We start from the raw sequence: 21,735 nt of genomic DNA on the forward strand, positions 1-21,735 counted from the left end.
CCTAGTTACTGGGCATATGCATTCACAAGTTAAATATAAAAATAAATTCTTGTCCATACACTATTGATATACTGTTCATCAGCATGACTCTACAAAACGTACAGAACCAGAAAAGTAACAGTGTTTATTTTATTATAAATGTTATACATAACATAGCTGCTAGGGTTCAGAACTAGTGTTGAACTAGAAGCATAACAGTAACTACCAGCAGTTATTTTGACACATATCCGTGAACTTTCAAAATCAGCCATATCTACAAGATTACTTTTTATACAAAAAGAATGATGCAAGTTTACAGGCACATTGTTAAAATAAGAATGCTCCCAAACAAACACGATCCGAACTGTTTAAAATGGGCCAGACTAACAAAATACAATGGGGGATGCTTGTTTGCCTATTCAGTTTATTACAAAATACATGTTAAAAACAGCTTAATGTATTAAATACTTAGTTGAGATCCTATTCTGATACAGATCCCTCTCCAACATTTGACGGCTAATACTCCAAACGTCCACTTCAAAAGCTAGGCATGTATATACAGCCAGAAGGGCATCTGCATTTAGTTTTAAATTAACTGCATTAAAATTAAGCCAATTACTTTTCCATTTCTTTTGGAGCAGTGTTGACTAGATGTAAGGATTTAGCCATTCAGTTCTTAGGGTTACTCTGCAGTAGAATACATCTCAATTGTATGATGTAAAAAAAAAAAAAAAAAGCAGATTTTCCATAATTGTAAATGTAACCAAGAAATCAGCATTGAGTCACAACCACAGAGGAAGGCGACTTTTTAAAATAAGGGTAGCATTTAAATCAACCTTTTACAAAAATAAAGCAAGTTTGTCTTAAAATGTAAAAGGAATGGAGCATGCAGTACAAGAAACATTATAACTGTTCATTTAAAAATCTGAATTGATGCAATGATTTACCCCCCCTCCCCATCAATAGGTTCTGGAAATGACAACCGTGACAAACATTTTCTAAAACGTGAATGCCTGCTTTTGTTCTTGAGTTGAGAACAAAAAGCACTGCAAGACGAAAGGCTGAAATTAATTTGTCTTCAAGACAAAACACTGATGTATCCAAACAACTTGGTTGCAAATTGCATTAAATTAGATCAATAATTGGAAGGGTTACTGCTCAATACTACATGCTCCTTTTGGGTAAGGTTTAAAAAGAGCAAAAACTTGATGAATCTTAAAAACAAAAAAAAAATCTACCCCGAGACCATTTACCCCCAAAATGACTTGCAGCACAAATAGTAAAACAAACGGGAGGGGAAAAAAAAAAAACAGAACAATAACACATCATATACAAACAAAATATTAAAGAATAAAAGGTGCCAGTGTAAATGCACTAGACGATTTGGAAACGTGGTCCCGGGGTGGCGATGATGTCGCTGTAGGGCTCGGACTGGTTGAGCTCGATGGCTTGCTGCTTCTTTAGCACCAGGAAGCTGTAGAACTTGGCTGCTGCCTGCTTCTTGTTGTTGCTCCTGCATAGTTCCAGCAGGCTGATGGACTCTGCTCCCGTTTTGGCCATCACCCTCTGTCGATACCAGGGGGGAAATGTCCAATCAGGCAGTTCACACAATAATTTAAATAAGAAAAACATGACGCATATGACTGATGACTTCATACTGATTCTTCTGAACAAAAGCTCAGTGTAGAAAATAGGCCAATTGTTGCAAACAAAACATGCATTTGACCTTATATAAAACCTTGCTGGAAATGACATTCATATGGTTTAATGATACATTACCAGGTAACGCCAATTACTTTACTAAAGGAGCAATGCTGGGTGCATTATAGAAACTCACATTCTATCAGGGTTTGCATTATCGCAGGATATTACTGTATATACCAAGAAAGGTTCCTCCATTTCAAATGTATGTGATAAAAATAAATTATGAATAATAATAATAATGATAATAATAATAATAATACCTGAAGGCCGTGGAGCATCTGCTGGGTCCTCTTATTCCATCTTCTCTCTTCCTGATCCTGGTCTCCACCCTGACCTTCTTCATCCTGTTAATCAAAGGCTCACATCATCGAAAAACCTCCACCAGCAGAGGCAGGACCATGCTTTAAGTTACCATTACAGTATGTAGCCATGTATATCCACCCACGGACACCGTCCTCAACCCACCCAGCCACGCAGACGATCACTCGCGTTTGGTGTAGTTTGGTGACCCTGTGGACCTCCGGTCCTCTTACCTCTTCCTCCTCCTCGTCGTCCTTGTCCTTGTCCTTGCCCTTCTCGCCCAGCAGGTCCAGTTCTGGGATGAGCTGGGTGAGGTTGGATACCTCCTCGGGGGGCAGCTCCACCTGAGGCATGTCTAGCTGAGGCTGGGCCAGCGCGGAGCGGTCAGCCTGGGGCTCCAGGGCGCCCATCTGAGGGGAGAGGAACACGCAGAGCTCAGCTCTCACCCGAGGGCATAACCACCGGAACATCCCAAGTCTTAAACTTACACCTTTTCAACCAAGGCCAAAACCCCTTGGGATTTGGGTGGAGCCATTCATATTTGGCTTGGAGAGAGAAACGGTTAATACTGCCCATTAACTTCTTAAGTCCCATATTGTACACCTTTCCAGGGTTGTATTTTAGGTCCTGATATCTCTAAATGGTTTTAAAGTACCAACAATCTATATCCAGTTTTATATGTCTCATGAGCGGTCTTTTTCCACAATACGGGACCTTAAACGGGACGGCACACAGTCTTTGCACCCTGTATCCACTGGGCATGGCTTTAGCACAGACAGCGGTCCACTCACAGGCAGGGCCGGCTCGCTGTCCTGGGCCTTGCGCTTGACTCCACGCTGGCTGGAAGGAGGGGGCATGACCGACTCATCCAGGGTGGTCCTGCTGCTCTCCATGGCCGACGCTTGAAGCACACTGGGCTCCTCCAGAATGGTCTGGTCTACATTGTGGTCGAAGAAAAATATTCATATTTCAGTGGACTGGCACTACAGTAGGGATCATTGGATGGTTACCGGTTTCATATGAAAATACTGACGATAATGACACGGCCACAAATGTTTATTACCGTGAACAATGGAACAGTGAACAGTCCACATATAGTCCAGCATCAACGAAAGTAGGCCTACAGTCTTCACCCATTCATCAGCGGCTTTACTTTACATAACCACAAGGGGGACTGACTCTCACATGTACTTAGCCTATATACGCAGAGCATGGTGGAAACCACACAAATTTAGTATGGTAAGTTGGACATTCAGTCTCCAGTTGAACAGACTACCTAAGCTTTAACACATTGGCAGAATGTAGTCAGGCACTGAAACACTTCCCAAGAAAAAGAGATATATTGCAACAGGAAATATTCTGGATACAAAAAAAAATTCAGAGAGGAAATTATAAGATTACACTTTAAAAATTGTCACGAAAGGGAGCACTACAAATTTGATAAAGCATAAGAGGTCAGTTGGAGAAAGTAAAGGAAGGAGCAGTGTGTGTGTGTGTGAGAGAGAGAGAGAGAGAGAGAGAGAGAGAGAGAGAGAGAGAGAGAGAGAGAGAGAGAGAGAGAGAGAGAGAGAGAGAGAGAGAGAGAGAGAGAGAGAGAGAGAGAGAGAGAGAGTGGAGCTCACCGATGATGTCTCTCTGCTGGGGCAGCACCTCCTCTCTGGGCACTTCCGGGTTCTCCAGGTCCTTCAGGAACTCATCCAGGCTGTCAGCCTCACCGCCCTTCTTCCTTCTACGCAGATCATCTGGCACCAGCGGAGTCAGGCAGCGCGTGAACATCTGCCCAGACACACACACACGAGGTTAAGAATAACAGAGTCTGCATGCATGTCAGCCACAATCACAGTCTTGAGTGGTCAATTTTTTTCAAGGGCGGGGGAGTCGATTTGACTTGACGCTAAATGAGAAGGAATGTCAAATGAGGATGCACGCCTCTGCTTAAAAGGACATATGATTGGAGGGGAACAGAAAATGGCATAATTGCCAAAATTACTTGAACTCCACGCTATTGCCAGGCATTGCAGTGTGTGGAGCATGTTTAAGAGTAAATGGTTTTCCAGTTTTTGGGAACACTGCACCGATGAGCATGCGTGTACCTTGAGAAGCCTGCTGTTCCAGAGGTTGTGTGTGTGTGTGTGTGTGTGTGTGTGTGTGTGTGTCTACCTTCAGAAGCCTGCTGTTCCACAGGGGCTGTGCGGGCAGAGAGAAGAGCTTCTCCACGCCGCCTGTCTCCTTCCACATCATCAGCTTCTTGGTGGGCGGGGCCAGGTCCAGGGTGGTGACGATGTCGGAGTAGTCGCTCAGCTGGGCGCGGATGGTCTTGCTGTCCAGTTCCTTCACGCTGTCCACGATCAGCTTCCTCTTCCTCTTGGCCTTGGTCTCTTTCACTGCACAGTGCAGACAAAGAGCAACCTCCAGCCATCACTGTGCTACAGTCTGGGCCTCCGACATCAGGCTCTGAAGCCACTCGTTCAGTCAAGGCACGGGCCTCACTCGAGTGAGGGTGTGAGTCTCTGGCACTGTGGACTCCTCTCAGCTGTACTATGGAGGACTCTGCTTTTCCACCATAGTGCAGCCAAGGGGGACAGCGAGTAGACTAGTAAACCTACAGGAAGTGTGCCATTTATTTGAGCTAATGCATAGGCTATATTCACTATTTTGGGACGACGTAATTTTTTTAGATCAAATTACTTCGATCTGACACGGCTCCATTTCATAATAAACAAGAATCTGAAACCCAACTCATTAAGTGTAAATTTGTTCTACATGAATAGGGCACGCATGTGTGTTGCTTCTGATATTGTAGTAGGACGTAGCAGACCAACTTCCTGCTAATTATGCTTTTGGCCTATAGCATTCCTCCAAATATTTTGTTTTAGCAAACATTCATCACATTAACTGTTAACGTGCATAATTATGTAGTGAAAATTAGGTAAAGGAAGATTTGTAGAACAAGGATCTAACTACAGTCTAAATGCTATTTGAAGGTTTTCTATTAACATGAACTGTGTAATACTGACTAATAATTTGTGTGTGGGTCAGGTGGGTGCGGATTGGCTCTCCTAATGGGTCGGGCAGGCGCGGGTATAAAATAACCCGCTTATCACTACTGCCCGGTGTTTTCCTGACGTATCTCTCCTGAGTTCCTCCAGTCCGGTAAATGTCTTTTTAGAGAAAGTGTGAGGGCTCACCAGTGATGTCTATCGGCTCCAGGGCGAAGGCTTCCTCCTCATTGTGAACCAGGGTTGTCTGCTCCGTCTGGTCTGTCATGGTGGGCAGAGGTTCTACAGGGCCAGACTCAGGACTGTCTGGTCCTCCGGCTGGAGAAAATAATTCTTCAGTGAATGGCTTTTCCCTTGACACAGTGGCAATGTAACAAAATGGCCTGGTCAATTTGGAGGGTCTGGTGCTCGTGAAATAACTTTTAGTCACATCAACAAAAAGCGTGTCAAAAGGCATGCATCTGACAATACATACATATTGAATATTCATATTAATACACAGGGCAGCCTGTAGCCTCGTGACTAAGGTACATGACCGGGACGCAGAAGCTTGGTGGTTAAAGCCCCAGTGTAGCCACAATAACAAGTACTTACGAGACAGGTTATCAAAGTCGTCCTCATCATCTCCATGGTCCTGGGGCATCATCACACTCTCGGTGATGGCCGGAGGGTCATCGAAAATTCCTCCCCCATCCTCGTTGCTGAGAAGCTTGTCCACTAAACAGTCCAGAAATCAGTTACTCAACACCTGCACCTCTCAGTATAAATGTGGCAAGAGGAAAATTTTAATGAATTCATTGTATCGGTCTCACTAATATTACCTAGTTACCTCATTATCTTCATTGCCCTTTGTTCTGCAATTGGCAAAAGTCACTAAAGTGTGGAATGTTTTTTTATTTTTTATTATTCATTTTCCATTTCTTAAACTAGCCCGTATTTAAATGCAAACAAAAACCAACATCAGGGCTCCAAGGAAAAACCATTTCTGGCACAGGCAACGTTTGAATGCACCTGAAGTGCAGCGTGACTCTTGCCCACCCCTCCACCCCCCTCACCCAGCATTCCTCCCTCGCTGCTCTCCATGTGGTTGTCCCCAAAGTCGTCCTTGTACTGGTCATCGTACTCCAGGTGGTTGGACTTCTCGGCCATCTGGCCTGCTGCAGCCTCTGGCTCCAGCAGCAGGTTGGAGGCAGACGCACCGTGGATGATGTCTACCTCAAACGCGCTCTCTTCACGCATCATCTCACGGTCATCCATCCCAAAGTCAGCTGGTTATGACGGGAACAGGGGAAACTTAGCACAAGCAGCAGAGGTGACAACGTTGAAAAAGAAGGCAATCGGGAGCAGGCTTTGGGGGCAGTCGGCTCAGACATACCGAAGTCATTCTCCTGCAGGAGGCTAAGGTTGGCCACCTCCTCCCGCATGGTAATCTCCTCCACTCGACTCTGGTTTAATGTGAACTGCTGTGCGACATCGATGTCACTGCAGATAAGCAAATAAATGAATATTAACCCTTTCAGTGCAGAGTGCCATCTGGCACTCACGCATAACCATCGTGTTAATAATTAAGGACATTAAAGCTATTTCTAATTAGATTAAAATTTTATACACATCAGCTTTAAACTATGAGTGTGTACCCTGCATTACACAAGAATTTGACTGTTGTAAACCAGTCATATCGGTCTCTTGAGTAGAGGCATCTAAGCTAATCAAGTGATCAGTAACTAGTCTTATGAAGTTGTTAGCAAGTCGGGGTGTGGCTGTGCGTCTGGGGGTGTGGCTGTGCGTCTGGGAGTGTGACACTCCGCGCTTGTCAGAGCACTGCTGCAAACATCCAAATTATTGATGAGAAATTGGATAATTGCATGCACTTGCAGTGGCAGTGAGAATCTTGAATCGGTGGGCTAGAAAGTTTGCGAGACATCTGCTAGAAAGTTTATTAGTACAGTTTTATGGTGTGTTTATAGAGAAAGACTCACTCTAAATCTGGTAGTGGTTGATCAAAGTCATGGAACTCCTCTGGCAGGGTGATGGCATTATAGGCAGCCTCACGGTTCTCCTCCGGTAGATCAACCACCCCTAAAAAGAGAATTTAACAGTTGAGGCAGTGAACAGTTAGCCAAAATAAGCATCCTCTGTTCTGGTCTGGAGGAAATGCCAGTTGAGATCATATTCTAACAAGACGTGCCAATACCATACACCATAATGCACCCTGCTAATGACAATTGGCTAAAGCCAAGCAGATGCAGGCTTGGTTAGCACTTGGACATGAGACCTACTGGGAAAACCAAGTTACTCATTGCCATTCCCTATTTTTTACGCACTCCGTTATTACAATTTACCTGGACGGAAGGCCATCTTGATCTTAATGAAGGCTTCATTGCAGTCAGCTAGCAGGTACTTAGCCTTCCTGTGGTAGATTCTGACCACACCAAGAAGCAAGTGACCAGATGTGCGTAATGCCATTTTCACCTGTAAAAGAAAATCTGCATGAACAACACTGACATTGGGCTCTGAATCAAGTGACTATCTTCCCGTAGAGGAAAAAAATAAATGAAGAGAAGCAGAAACATCCAGCCAACTCTCTCACCTTAGGAGAGATGATGCTCTCCACACTGCTCTCGAGGTTGCACTCAAACACATGAGCCTTGGTGAGCTTCTTATCCCAGTGGGCCGCTAGCCAGATTTTGGCCAGCGGCCCACGTTTGCTGAGGACAAAGTGGGCATAGAACATTGTCCCAGCTCCTTCTCACAGCCAGGGAGGGGAGACGCCAAACCTGCGACAGGAAAGAATGCCAAATTTTTTAAGTTTTTTTTTTTTTTTTTTTAATAAAATAAAAATAATTATATACACATATACATATACATATACATATACATATACTCACACACACCTCACCCAGTGTGACGTAACAATGTAATGTGCAAGACACCGATTTAAAGCATTGCCTTATTTTAACATCATTAGCTAAGGCATAAGCGTTAAGTGACTTCGCTTAACTCACTAGCTAGCTACGAGGATATAAAAATAATAGCACAACCTACGACAGATGTAAACAAGTTTAACCTTTGTGTTGTGTTCACATTTTGCAGCCGTTGGTACTGTTCACCGGGTCAAACTGACCGGGAACATTATTGGGATTTTAAAGCAATCCAGCAAAAGTATTTTGACCCAAATATTATTTAACAAATATTGTCTTTGTCTCATTCCCAAACAATATAAAAGGTATGGTCAATGCCTGCTAATTAACCCTAAATAGATCACATTTAACAATTTTAGTTCCATTCATTTTTGAACATTTGGGTGCATTTGTGAGTGCCTGCATGTGTCGGCTTGTGCTTGTGCTTGTGCTTGCATGTGTCTGTGAATGTGTGCTTGATATTCAGAGAAACTAAGACGTAATTTTGAAAATAAATATGTTGAGGGGGTGGGTGTTGTGTATACAGGGGTTGGGGTGAGTAACTAGGCTTGGGAAATGTTCTAATGGCAATATGTCTATAAAATAATGGAGTGGGCTGTGTGTCCAATCCATGAAATATGCTGCAAATCTGATTCATAGAAAGACAACAAGAATATATGTATGCACAGATGGAAGTATTCATGTACATGTATAATGACCACTGTAATTCATTGGACAGTGACATTTCAGTTCAGTACACCAGCACTTTCAGTTTGAAAGGATACAATAAAGGTTGAAGTGCAGACGTCAGCTTTAATTTGAGGGTATTTCCATCCATATCAGATGAAGTCAACAGTTTGGTTCATTATTAACAACAAAAAAACAACTGGTGAACTCAATTATGTGAAAAGACCCAGAAGACAGGGGAAGACCGCTGTAGTGGACAGTACGCTCAACAGATCAAAAACACTCTCCTGGATACAGGTGTAGATGTGTCAGTGCCATACATACTGTATGGCTTCCAGTGGAACAGGCTCACTTGTCTTCATCAATGATAAGACTGCTGACAGAACTAGAACAATGAATTCTCAAGTCTACAGAAATATTTTATCTGCTCAGATATAACCAAATGCCTCCAAAATTATTTGACAGCACTTCGTGCAACAAGATAATGACCCAAAACATACTGCTAGAGCAACGAACAGGTTTTTGACAGAAAACCCTTGACTGGCCGAGTCAACCACTAGATATGAATCTAATTGAACATGCATTTTACATGCTGAAGAGGAGACTGAAGGCAAAAAGTCCCTGAAACATGCAGGAACTGAAGATGGCTGCAGTACAGGCCTGGCCGAGCATCACCAGGGAAGATACCCAGCGTATTGGGATGTCTATGCATCGCAGACTTCAAGCAGCCATTGCAGCCAAATATATGTGAACAAATATTACAAATGATTACTTTATTCTACATAAAGTAAAAGTAAAGTTAAACTATCCAATATATAATTTGACGCCCCGAAAATGAGGGGCACCATGTACAAAAGGGTCTATAATTTCTAAACGGTTCATCTGATATGGATGAAAATACCCTCAAATTAAATCTGACAGTCTGCACTTCAACCTCATTGTCATCCTTTGTCATTGTATCCGTTCAAACTCCGTTCAGAAAGTGCTATAATACACTTGGTTTAATACAGAATAAACCAAATAACAACAAAAATGTGTCACTGTGAAATGAATTGCAGAGCTCACTATGTGCAGAGAGCAAATTAGAGATGACGATAGTGTGGCAAGAAGTGAAGACCCCTTTTTTGTTCATATTTACCATTTCCACTCTTTTTCCTTTGCTTAAGTTCTGCACAGAAAATAAGCTACGGCCGTTGAGTTCATGTTAAAAATAATAATAATTTCCAGTATCACTTTTCTTTTAGTGAAAATTTTAAACGGTTCAATTTGACCAGAAGACCACACGAGGGTTACGTTCCGTGTGAAAACAGTAGAAGGGGGGGAAAAAAGCGGTAGCTAACGTTAGCAGTATGCTAAGTTTCCAATCACGTTAACCTGAAGTGGTTAATTTATTAACCGATCGAATATGTTGCATCTCTTTATACAGTTGCATATCTTTATATAATTGCTATGTAACTATCGCCATCCTGTTAACAATGGTAACGAATTTGATTGAAAAACGCAAGCAAATCTGACAAGAAAACTGACATGTAGCGTTAGCAGTATTCATCTACTTGGCTAACGTTACTTTCGACAGATCTGTGTGTGATCATACAAGTATGCGCCAAATGTAATTATTTTACACAAAAACTAGCTAGCTACCCGTTAATATAATTACAGCTAGCTAACGTTACACTTAGAGTAAAGCAACGAACACAGGTCCTCATTAACAAGTAACCACAATTTCGAAAACATTACTCCATCAAGTAGCCGTCTAGGTAGGGGATTTAGGCCATGATTCACTCCGCTCATTTTCCTTGGCTGTCTATACCGCTGACAGACGACGGATAGCGGCTGCTTCAATCAACAAACCTTGCAAAAGCCGGGGCGGAAGTTTCCTTTTATTCAATGGGCTTGCTAGCGAACGGCTGACACATGCAAGTTCATGTTCTGTATAGTAACGTTAGGCAGTTAGCTAGCGACACTGTTAAACATAAGCAATGTATCGAAACAACATTTAGCTATAAATTGGATTAACTGGTAACCAATACCAAGCATTTAGTGTTTTCAAATATACAACCCGAACCGAAGGCCCGCTGCGCGCGATGAATGAGCTTGAGCGTTACACCTGGTAATTGTAATGCAAATGCTTATTTTATGGAACCTTCATCATTCACAACTTTAATGAATAACGTTCGCTAAATAAATGTACACCGATTTTCTCTATGGATGTTCAACGGGTTTCTCGTGTGCAAAAATACGGTGCAACACTGTGTTCAGTTAGCCAACGTTAGTCCTAGCTCTAGCATAAATGCATATCAATATAAGACGAAACCTCAAAAAGGAAACGCTGTGCATGTAACAGACTGTGTTTACCAACACGCTGATATTATTAAATGTATTTATCTTACCGATGTAACCCTCGTTACCTTTTCCCTTTTTGTAGTGACCGTGTTGCACTTTTTTGTCCACCCCTCCTCCCACCGAGTGATTCACCAGCTAAAACAAACAAGATGGCGTCGACCCTTTTTCCTCTTCCTCCCGCCCAAAGGCCTCTTTTAAAATCCACAGGATGTTTACGGACGAAATTTCGGCTTTTTCAGTGGGCGGGGTTAGCTTGTTTGATTGGCATATGAGAAAGCCTGTGACACACGCCTCTCCATCCAATGACAGTGAGCAATTTGTATCTGATTATCTACCCATATATTTCAAAACCGCAATTTAAATATATGGGTAGATATGGGATAAGATCAATGTTGTGTCTATGTTATGCCCAAGACACATTATAAATGAATTAAGCCACTTTTGAAGTCCAGCCCTTTGGAACCTTGTGCCTTCGCCTATCTGTCCTGATGCAAAAGTGCGTCTGACCACACCCAAAATTGACTTGCATGCTGCGCAATAGACTTTGAGTTTTGACAATGAATTTGACTATGCAAAAACATTGCAAAAGAGATCTAAATTTCCAAATAAAACGAGAATCACTGGACAGGGCTTTGGACTTTATGCAATCAAATACACCATTCTGTCTGCTGAGCATGCAATAGATTAATAGATTCATGACCTTTGGCAATGTTATGAAACACACAACAGGCCACCAGGAATATCCAGGCTGCATTGTTATCTTCCATTTGACTTATATCTGAAGCCTATTTTCCGTAGCTTACTACAAAACTCCTCTCCTTTTAGTCTATTCACTGGCATTTCCATACATACCTTGTCCCAGATCCTCCAATTTAAGCATGTTCCTTAGTTGAAACATATTTGGACAGGAGCCTGAAATGAATAAAGTTTTTCAAAAATTGACCGATAATTAGTGAATAGAAACGACTTTAGAATGCAATTTGGGTGTTTTAAGTAAGGTATGTGTCTAAATCTCATGAATTAAAAAAGTATAAAGTAAGCAAAGTATCAATAAAACAGAAATGCCTGCTCCCAAATGATTTGTTCCATTAAATAAGCATAAATGTATCATATGGAGTGCATTTCAACAGAAGGCCACTAGATGCCAGTGACACTTATTTGGTTCTCATGTTGAGAGACTGCAGCAAAAGACTCCACATGCAAATGTCACACCGAGAATCAACTGTAGACCTTTTGTTAGCTTTTCTGTGCATTAACTAATGATGCAAATACTTACAGCCAGGAAACAGATGTATTCTAACAGCTTCCCACAATGATCTCCTCATATGTACATGCCCTCAATTTAAAGCTGACAGTCTGCACTTCACCTTCATTGATTCATTTCAAATTCAATGTGTTGGAGGACAGTACCAAAACAACAAAATGGTGTCACTATTCAAATACTTATGGACTGCACTGTATATACTACTACGACTACAACTACTACTACTACTACTAATAATGTCTCATGAGGTGTGTGTATATATATATATATACACACACAAACACAGTCAGGTCCAGAATTATTGGCACCCTTGATGAAAATGAGCAAAGAAAACTGTAGAAAACAAATAATACATTACTCAGATATATTGTAATTTTCCAACATTTGGAAAATATTTTACTTTATTAATTATTCAATGGAATCCACCAAAATTACACATTTTTCAAATTATACATTTCTTTCCAAAAAAAAAAAAAAGGTTTCACAATTACTGGCACCCCTGTTTTTAGTACTTGGTGCAGCCTCCCCTGGCAAGGATAATGGCACCTATTTCTATTTCTATAATGTTTAATAAGGTTGGAGAACAAATTTGGAGGGATCTTGGACCATTCCTCCAAGCAAAACCTTTCAAGATCCTTAGGTTTACGCTTATGGACTGCCCTCTTCAATTCAGACCACATGTTTTCGATAGGGTTTAGGAGATGACCATTGCAAAACATTGATTTTGTTTTCACGGAACAATTTCTGTGTTGATTTTGAAGTATGTTTGGGGTCATTGTCTTGGAAGGTCCACCTACGGCCAAGTCTCAGCTTCCTGGCAGAGGCAACCAGGTTTTTGGCTAAAATGTCCTGGTACTTGGTGGAATTCATTATGCCATTGATCTTAACAAGAGCACCCGGACCACTGGCAGCAAAACAGCCCCAAAGCATCAATGATCCACCTCCATATTTGATGGTAGGTATGAGGCGCTTTTCCTTGTATGCATCCCTTTTTTGATGCCAAACATGCTGACGGTGTACATGGCCAAAAAGTTCAATTTTGGTCTCATCTGATCATAGCACTCTGTATCAGTCATAGTTCCAATGACGTTTTGCAAACTCCAGACGCTTGAATTTGTAGGTTGCTCTCAGTAAGGGCTTTGACAAAGTGATTTTACATGTTATGTTTTATAGCCTAGGGAAACAGGACGTGATGGAAGGCCACAATACAGTTCCTTAAAACTGAGATTACCTTACTGCAGATTACCTAATTTTACTGCAGATTTAACTTTGTTTGGTTTTATTTAAAATAATCTTTAAGGATGCCAATAATTCTGATGCCTACATTTTTCATAAAAAATAGTATTACTCAATAAGAAGAAAATCAAAATTAGAATAATTGTATTGGGATAAAAGTATATAGTTTTCCCATATGTTTGGACATTAGATATAGCTCATTATCTGTGTTGTTTATTTTATACAGCCTTTTCATTTTCATCAAGGGTGCCAATAATTCTGGACCTGACTGTATATATACAAGTTCCATGGATTCCTATGTGAGTTGCTCAATGGTGCATGAAGCCAGTTCTTGGAGACTGTCATGTTTGACTATGGGGCTTTTTTTTGGCACCAGAGCATGTGCACTGGGTATCTAAATGTGAAGGGATGAATAGGAAACAATACAACTATTTCTGCTCAGAAATAAATTCATCCTGGGAGAGCAATTCGCTCAAGGTAAAGACGTTTTAGAATTTAAAAGTACTGTCCAACATAATACAATTTAGCAGATCACCAAGTCATAGTTTTGAATGGACCTTTTTGCACCTTCATAAACTGTAATACCTCCGGGCAAACACTGGAGTTTGTGAGCTTCTGGAGGAATGTCAACCCCTGATCCCGACTCTACCGACGGATTAGTTACCAGCAGCGTGAAAAATCTGACCTGCTCAGTCTCTGCACTTTGCGAGACTTTCAGGAACAGAAGGGGTAATGACGTGGTTGCTTACGATAGCTACCTTACGTCACAGATGACTCTGTTGTCATAAGATCTCAACCAGCACCGAGCAAGGTGGAAAGAATCCAGTGCTATGCACTGTCCTCTGATGGTAGGAGCAATGAAAGCTTTTGGGGGAATTCTTGAAATTCTTGGGAGTCGATTTCACTGATGTCAAATGAGGAGGAATGCACATGAAGAATGCATACCACGTGAAAAGAGGATCCAGCAAACCAAATTCATAGGAGTTTTTTATGAGAAAAATATTATACTATAAATTCTGCTCAGCATACAACCGGCTAGGGGTATGGTATTACAGTGACGAGTTAATTGTATTTTAGCAAATTAAATTGAAAATGAAATTTGGTTTTCCAATAGTGTATAGTTTGTTAGGCTTGCATAAAATAACATACCTTTTTCACCAACGTAAACAACCCGCACACTTTTTAATATTTCAGGATATTTTTAGGACACCTCATAAGACCCATTATATCATTTGGTTCCCATGTGTCCTTTTAGAGTGGCATTTTCGGAAACCTGCCAAGCTTAGAAAAAGCAATGCAGAATTTTATCAAATTTGACAGGGGATTTGTCCAGTGTTGTGGCTGGTGTCTCCACTGTGTTTCTAAGCCCACCAAGTACAGACACAAGCATCCATATCCACTCAAGAACAAAAATAATTTGATGAGAAAAAAAGCTTCCACTTCCACTGTGTTTGAGCTTCTGTAACTTTGTTTCAGTAATATCATAGTATATCTGACTCTTGGAAAACAACTCCCCAATGGTTACATTTCAGAAGAGACAATATGGAATAAGAGGAATATGCCTGTAGTCAAAATGATTCAAGAATAGTAACTAGTTTGTTTTGAGTATGTCAACTTGTACCAAGAAAGAGGGCAATACTTCAGGGTTTAATGGGAACAACAAATTGAGTTTATATTCATTTTGCATATATCCACAAATCTAGAATGAGTACAAATGGCAGTCCTCCAAACACTAGTCTTGGGCCCAAAAGAATGGGTTAGGGCAAAGGGACAATCATTTAATAATCGGACTTACAGTATAGATTGTATTATATTTATTTGGTTTTCTGTACAATATAATGAGCTGATTTATTCTTATTATTGCACTATTTATATAGAAATTAGAAAAAAGGTGAAGAAATACGGACACATTGTTTAACCTTTCAAGAGACAGCTTCTAGTTAATTATTTTAGTTGACTATGCTGAACATTAAAAACTTGTTTTAAAGGGTGCCTTACATTACAAGTACTACATCCATCTAATTACATTGATATTAGTGAAAACAGCTCGGAAAGGTTACTTTAATAGGTTCATTTTGTCTGAGGTTTTAGCATGATGTACCCAGATATACTCACAAACATGACTGCCAGTTAGCTCAGTGGGATAGGTGAAAAGACAGTGAGCCCAATTTTGGACAGGTTGCAGTGTAGCCATAACTATTTCACAAGATCCAAACGCGCATGTCAGCAGCTGAGAAAATACTGTCCCTAATATTCAAAACTCTAAATTTTTAAAACTGAAATGGTCCTTTAGTACAAAAAGGACTTTGGTGCTTTCTAAACACATATTTTCTCACTGAGTTAACTGGTTACTGAGAATGAGTCATGAATGAAGACTGTAACACACAAAGGTACAAAGGTGCACAAAAGGAGCAAAACATAGAATGCTGCCATGAGTTGAACACTACACAGTCAGATTGAAGGAAAAACGGACAGTAATGGGCTTCTTTGTGGCTGTGCATAAAGGGGTGATATTGTTCCCAGGCTATAAACTGGCTCTGTGGCCCAGCTTGGCATGTGGTCTTTGTCTCTCCATTTCATTCACTTTCTATTATCCTCTGTGAGGCTGCTCTGGGCTGTTGACTGCACATGGCTCTTGGGAGGCCAGAGAAATCCTCTTGTGTGCAGGACATACTATCCAAGGGTCTGAACGCCCAAAGCTGGGTGACAAAGATTCTCTATTTCTTGAGGTCCAGATCCATTCTCTCAAGGCACTGAAGAGGTAAGTGGTCTCGTCGCTCTGTTTAATGGTGATGGGAGGATATTTGTGTCCACTCAGTTGTCATTTCTAACTGCCCTTGTTATGCTTTACTCCATAAGCCTGACCTTCAATGCGCACATTTATTCTCACACTCCACTGGCCAAGGTGTAAGTGCAGCCATATTTTATAGCTTCAGTGTTTTGACAAATTAATTTGTACACCTTCTTGCCACTAAATATCTCTGCCATGTTTTGCTTTGGTAAAATCCTTGATCTTTTGTAATCTCACTGTAATATTTAGTCACATTTCAAATTTTGTTGATTTAATTCTGGTAATGGTGCAATGCTGTATATTATGAAAAGTAAAAAATATGTTTCAAATAGGGCAGGCATAATAATGCAGCCAGCATACCCTGACCTTCCTTTGCTGAATGAAAACAATTAATATGACATGATCTGGAAAATGTATAGAGAGTGCTCAACTGACCAGTTGCTGTTTGTTTGAACCTGGTCTTTATTCTTGCTGAGATCATTAGTCAATAGCAGGGGCAAGGAACTGGCTTTGGCCAGGCAGAGGAAGGGTAAATTAAGGTGGGTAGAGTTGCACAGATTACAGCTGTATCCCAACATTAACATACTAGACAGCCACAGGCTCATCTCAACAGCTCTCCTGTTATACACTGTGGTGACTCAAGAGCTTCAATTATTGATTCCAAATTGACAATAAAAAAGGAATATTTTTGCCAGAGGATTTATTGATTTCAATGATTATTTTATTGGTGTTGAAAAGTTATTTCCAATCCCTTCATCTTGAGTTGCTTAGAAGATGAAAAGATGTTGTCTCTCACATACAAGAGTAATGTACTTCAGTGTTGAGTTGTGTGCCGACTGCCAGAAACCATCACAAGCACTGTCTCACTGGGGAATAAACTCACGGTACAAAGTGTAAGACTATGATTATATTTTGGTACTGGACAGGCTTTGTTCCTTTGACAGCTGGGCAAAGGCAAGCCTACTTGCATAGCTATCTCGAGCAGTCATACTGATGAATGAGGTTTTCAAAGGGGCAATGCTGCCTACAACTGGTGTTCAGTCAAACACTGAAACATCGGCACTATGGATTTGCCTCCTCACCCACCACTGGCCATGAGAGAGAGAGTGAGAATGAGAGAGGGATTGAGGGAGGGAGAAGTCTTTTCATTTTTTTGAGGCAACAATGGTCTTTGTCCTAGATCTCCCACCATTCTTATTTGGGTTACCAAAGGGGGGGGAGTGGGCATGCGGGGGCTCATTTTCCATAGTAACAGTGACAAAACAAGTTTGTCCCCACAACCCAACAAGAAAAAGGGCGAGAGAAGTTGTGAAAGAAGGCAAATCTTTTCCACCAAGGAAAGATTGAAATCACCTCACAAACAAGAGCGCAAGAGCTACGAAGAGAACTGAACTGAAGGAGGAGAGAAATTGAAACACATTCATATTCACAGACAATCAGCTGGACCGTTTGAGAGAGACGGCTTAGTGAGAAAAGGAGGGAGTTTTCAAAGAAGGGGAGAGAGGAGAACAGAGAAGGGGGAAAGCGTACTGGACTTGAAGGGTCCCACGAGGGGGGAGGTGAGTGTGGCAGAGACTGTGTTGTGGCTGAGACCTTGCTGTTTCACACACACATGAACACATAGCCTACTCATCCTCACATATGCACACTCACACACCTATAGCATAAGCTTTCTCTCTCTCACACACACACACACACACCACACACACACACATCCATACTGACCACCTGAGCTTGCCCTCAGGAACCCCTGTGGCAGCATGGACCCCGAGTGTCAATGTGAAGACACCATGTCCATCATGATGCTGGAGAATATCAAGAACAAGCTCATCCACGCTTTCAGGGTGACTGGGGAACCTCTGGCCACCACTGCACCAGGCACCCACCAGCTCAACAGCATCGGGAGGAATCTCCAAGCCAACGAGGAACTCCGCAGAGCAAAGATCGAAGGAGCCATAAGCTGGCTGAGGTCAGAGCTGGTGAGTCTTGTTCTCAGAAACTGTGCACCTTCATATTTCTCTCTTTTATTAAGTGTGTTCTTTCGTAACCCTCGTATTATGTTTGACCCCACTCAGTGTTTGACATCTCTTAGAAACCAGTTAACCCTTTTTTACATTGATACTGGATGATTTTTCTAATTTGGTGGGGTTAAATAGTAAAAATGCAACAAACATAATGCTATTCAACTTGTTATTTTGTATGAAATGTAAGAATATACAACCATTACATAAAAAAAGATTTCCAAATGATCATTCTCAAACTTTCGCTTACTGGTCCTTAGGCTCAAAAATGAAATGTTTCTCACAGATCTTTCTTATTTATGGATAAAAGCCTTGTCATTTCGGAGACAATAAAAAGGCGACACACTATATGTCAAAAATGTTCTATTGCAATATTTTTGAGTGGTTAGCTGACGAATGTAATTTTTAAAACCTTGTTTCAGACATTTATGTTCAGTGCTGTTTTAAACATACGTTGGTAGGTCATTTATTTTTCTTAATCATAGCATGATTTGTGAGACATCAATTGAATTAGATTTTCATACTTCAGTCAAGATTACATCATATAAAATGCACAAATGTGCAGTCCCATTATTTGTCTTTACAAGACACAAGCAATTATCTTTGTTTTAGCTGTACTGACAAGATACAAGAAATCTCTCCATTCTATCTGAAAGCATCTTGATTATTATAGTTTAATTTAATTGAAGTTCAGTAAATAAACTGAAAGATTTCTCAGTGATTTGAATTAATTTCAGAGCATCTCCTAATGGGATTGAACCCAACCCTGGTGAATATATTATATTTGTATCATTACAACCACTCAGTAGACACGATTATCCAGAGCAATGTACAGTTGTGGAGACCATCAGTGTTGTTCTGAAGTATCAGGCATCCTGTTTAAAGTGTCAATCCTTAAAGTTTTCATATTAAAAAATGCCATATTTGATACCTTTTCATGATGAATTTCTGTAGCAATATCAATTCAGTGTGTCTGTATTCTGTAATTGCTCTTCTATATGCTATTATCCATTGATGGTGTTGGGTACAACAATCCTGCCAAATATTCAAATGCGATGACTCACACACAGGAAATTGCATTTCGAATGCAGAAGAGCAAGCACCTGAATCCAAAAAGTGTCTTAAAAATTAGGTTTTATATGTTGCTCAATATTACTGCAATGACAATGTTGGGTATCTCTAGGAAGTCTTCTTTCTCCAAAATACGCTTCCACTGGATCATCCTTGCGAACATTTGTGGCTATAGATAGTAGTCCGTAGATGTCGCCAAATCCACCAAAACCGAAAAATACTATGGATAGACACTTTAAAGCAATGTTTGCAACATGTGCATGTGAGAGTATTGAGCCGATATTGTCACTGAACGCTAGTGAAGGTTCTATCTTAGTAATGTGTATTTGATTGATGTTGTTTGGTTGAAACGCAGCTGGAGATGCGATCTCAGGACCGGCAGCTGGCTGAGACACTGCTGGGTCTGAACAGCGAGATAGAGAAGCTGAGGACCGAGACCAGCGCTGTGACTCTGGATCAAGATGGGAGGGAATAGGTCCATGGAACGGGACCATCTCATCTAGACACTTATATCCTCTTACTGGAGAGGAGAACCTGGATCCATCCTGGTATTTCTGCATTTGACTAAAGCTTGGCACAAGTGCTGGATCACATGCTATATGCAATGCAAAAGTGCAAATAGTTGGTACAGCAAAGACAAGGCAAGAAATTCTGAAACAATTCATGGATAATGTTTCCAAAGGAACACCAACTGTATGTCGTTGTTCTGTGTTTCAAGGTACGTCAGTGGGAAATGAGGTCAATCAATGTGTGAAAAATATTGTGAATGTATCGTCTATTTTACATACATAGGTGTACCTTTGGTAATAAAGCTACAGATGTGGGAGCCTAGATTGATTGTGTTACTACAAGAAAAATGCACTTAAAGAAGAAATTTAGCAACAACTGCAGATAATTTACCTCAAAAAGGGTAAAGTGCAGGTTAGTCTAGTGTGTATCAGACAAATGTTTCCTTCCTTATTGTTCTTAGTGACTGTATTTTAAGAACCTATGAGTTTATACATTACAACAAAATGGGCTTGAACATCATACTGGTGCTTAAATTGCACACAGGACCTAGTACGATTTGGAAGACTTTATTCAATCCAAAACAAGGCAAAGGCAGACAATTGTCATCTAGGTTTTTTCCTATCCTTGATACAGTAAATTGGTAAGTCAGTGACATATTAAATACCGTGTGATGTGCTGCAACAAAACACAACAGAGCATGTAACTACCCTTGTCATACACTGTGTTCAGATACTATGGGAATAAATGACAAGCCTTTTGGGAAAGTCTAACATTTTACAGTCTTTATTATGAAAGCATACCACAAGGGATACTTGTCCACCGTTTGGTTAAAATAAGAATAAACACAGGTTCATCTGTCAGGAAAGGAAGACTACAGTAATGGTAACATCAACCAAAGCTGACCACACCCATACCCAGCGCATGAAAACCGGTGTCACTTACAATGATATGTTACATTTAATGATAACTTCCTCTGTTCGGACATACACAGATTGAGGAAAGTAAATCAAACTTATTCTACACAGTTAAGATATAATTACAATGTTATTGTCAAGTTGGCAGCAAATACCTCCTATTATGAGATCTGGTCTGTGTGATTTTACTTTTAAGAGAGTAACCTGATAATTCTCCATACTACTTTCTTATATATGTTAAAATATAATACAGGGATAGTCCAGTTTCCATTTACACGAAACATGACCTTCAACGTATTGGCCTCAATACACATGATCCAAAGAGGGACATTTAAAGTATGCCATAATATAATGTAAAATCTGCCATGCAGAAATGCCTAGGCATTGTTTATGAGAAGCAAAAAAAATTTTTTTTGTCAATATTGAAGAATAATGCATATGTATAAAGCAGCCCCGTAATGGAAGATAATAGCAAGCTATACATATTATTTTGAAAATTAAATCTTTAAGCCTACTATGTGCAATCAACAGGGTGTAATTCACATTATAAAATGGGCAGGACCGATCGTGTCAATCACTTTCCAACCATGTTGCTCAGAATTTGCAAGCGAGCAGGGTCGCAGAGCTACACTAACCCTGCATCCGCTTCCACATGATTCAGAAACTATCCCCGGTGAAAGAGATTTGCATTATTACAGTATATCAAACAAAGAATAGATCTAAGACATTTTTTGCCATTCACATTCTGATCAAGCCGGGGATACCTCTAAACCTCATTTACAGTACATTCTAATAAATGGTTTAACTGGCAATTCAACAACCTCTTAACTGATTAACTTTAGACATTTCTAAACAACAAAGAACAATGAAAACACAATGCAGAATTTACTTCTACATTTATCTGCGAGAGTGTAACTGGTGTTTAACTCAACTGAATGGGTACTTCCAATGGATTATAAAAATGCATTTGAGAATAATCACTAGCATGTATCTAGTCGGCACTCTCCAATTGGAAA

The 21,735-nt window shown here is 40.6% G+C and overlaps 2 protein-coding genes across 3 annotated transcripts; one reads left to right on the forward strand and one right to left on the reverse strand.

Annotated features, from left to right (window-relative positions):
- Positions 1-115: 115 nt before the first annotated feature.
- Positions 116-11,095, reverse strand: rad21b (RAD21 cohesin complex component b). Of its 2 annotated transcripts, XM_061253752.1 has the most exons (15): positions 10,960-11,095; positions 7,701-7,759; positions 7,573-7,649; positions 7,325-7,454; positions 6,962-7,061; positions 6,358-6,464; positions 6,038-6,250; positions 5,577-5,699; positions 5,172-5,300; positions 4,144-4,367; positions 3,606-3,759; positions 2,775-2,920; positions 2,217-2,393; positions 1,944-2,027; positions 116-1,545 (listed from the first exon to the last, which is right to left on the reverse strand). In XM_061253752.1, exons 2-15 carry the CDS (start codon positions 7,714-7,716, stop codon positions 1,354-1,356), a joined length of 1,872 nt encoding a protein of 623 aa, XP_061109736.1. In that variant the 5' UTR covers positions 7,717-7,759; positions 10,960-11,095; the 3' UTR covers positions 116-1,353. The 2 variants fall into 2 exon arrangements, with proteins under 2 accessions (XP_061109736.1, XP_061109735.1); XM_061253751.1 differs by having other exon boundaries at positions 7,573-7,759.
- A 6,422-nt stretch (positions 11,096-17,517) lies between these two features.
- si:ch211-153f2.3 (protein FAM167A) lies at positions 17,518-20,126 on the forward strand. The gene is made up of 3 exons (XM_061255671.1): positions 17,518-17,762; positions 17,948-18,182; positions 19,651-20,126. The coding sequence occupies exons 2-3, from the start codon at positions 17,964-17,966 to the stop codon at positions 19,768-19,770; spliced, it is 339 nt and encodes a 112-aa protein (XP_061111655.1). The 5' UTR covers positions 17,518-17,762; positions 17,948-17,963; the 3' UTR covers positions 19,771-20,126.
- The last annotated feature ends 1,609 nt before the right edge of the window (positions 20,127-21,735 follow it).

Source organism: Conger conger, chromosome 9 (genome assembly GCF_963514075.1).
Source record: "Conger conger chromosome 9, fConCon1.1, whole genome shotgun sequence".
Classification (NCBI taxonomy): Eukaryota; Metazoa; Chordata; class Actinopteri; order Anguilliformes; family Congridae; genus Conger; species Conger conger.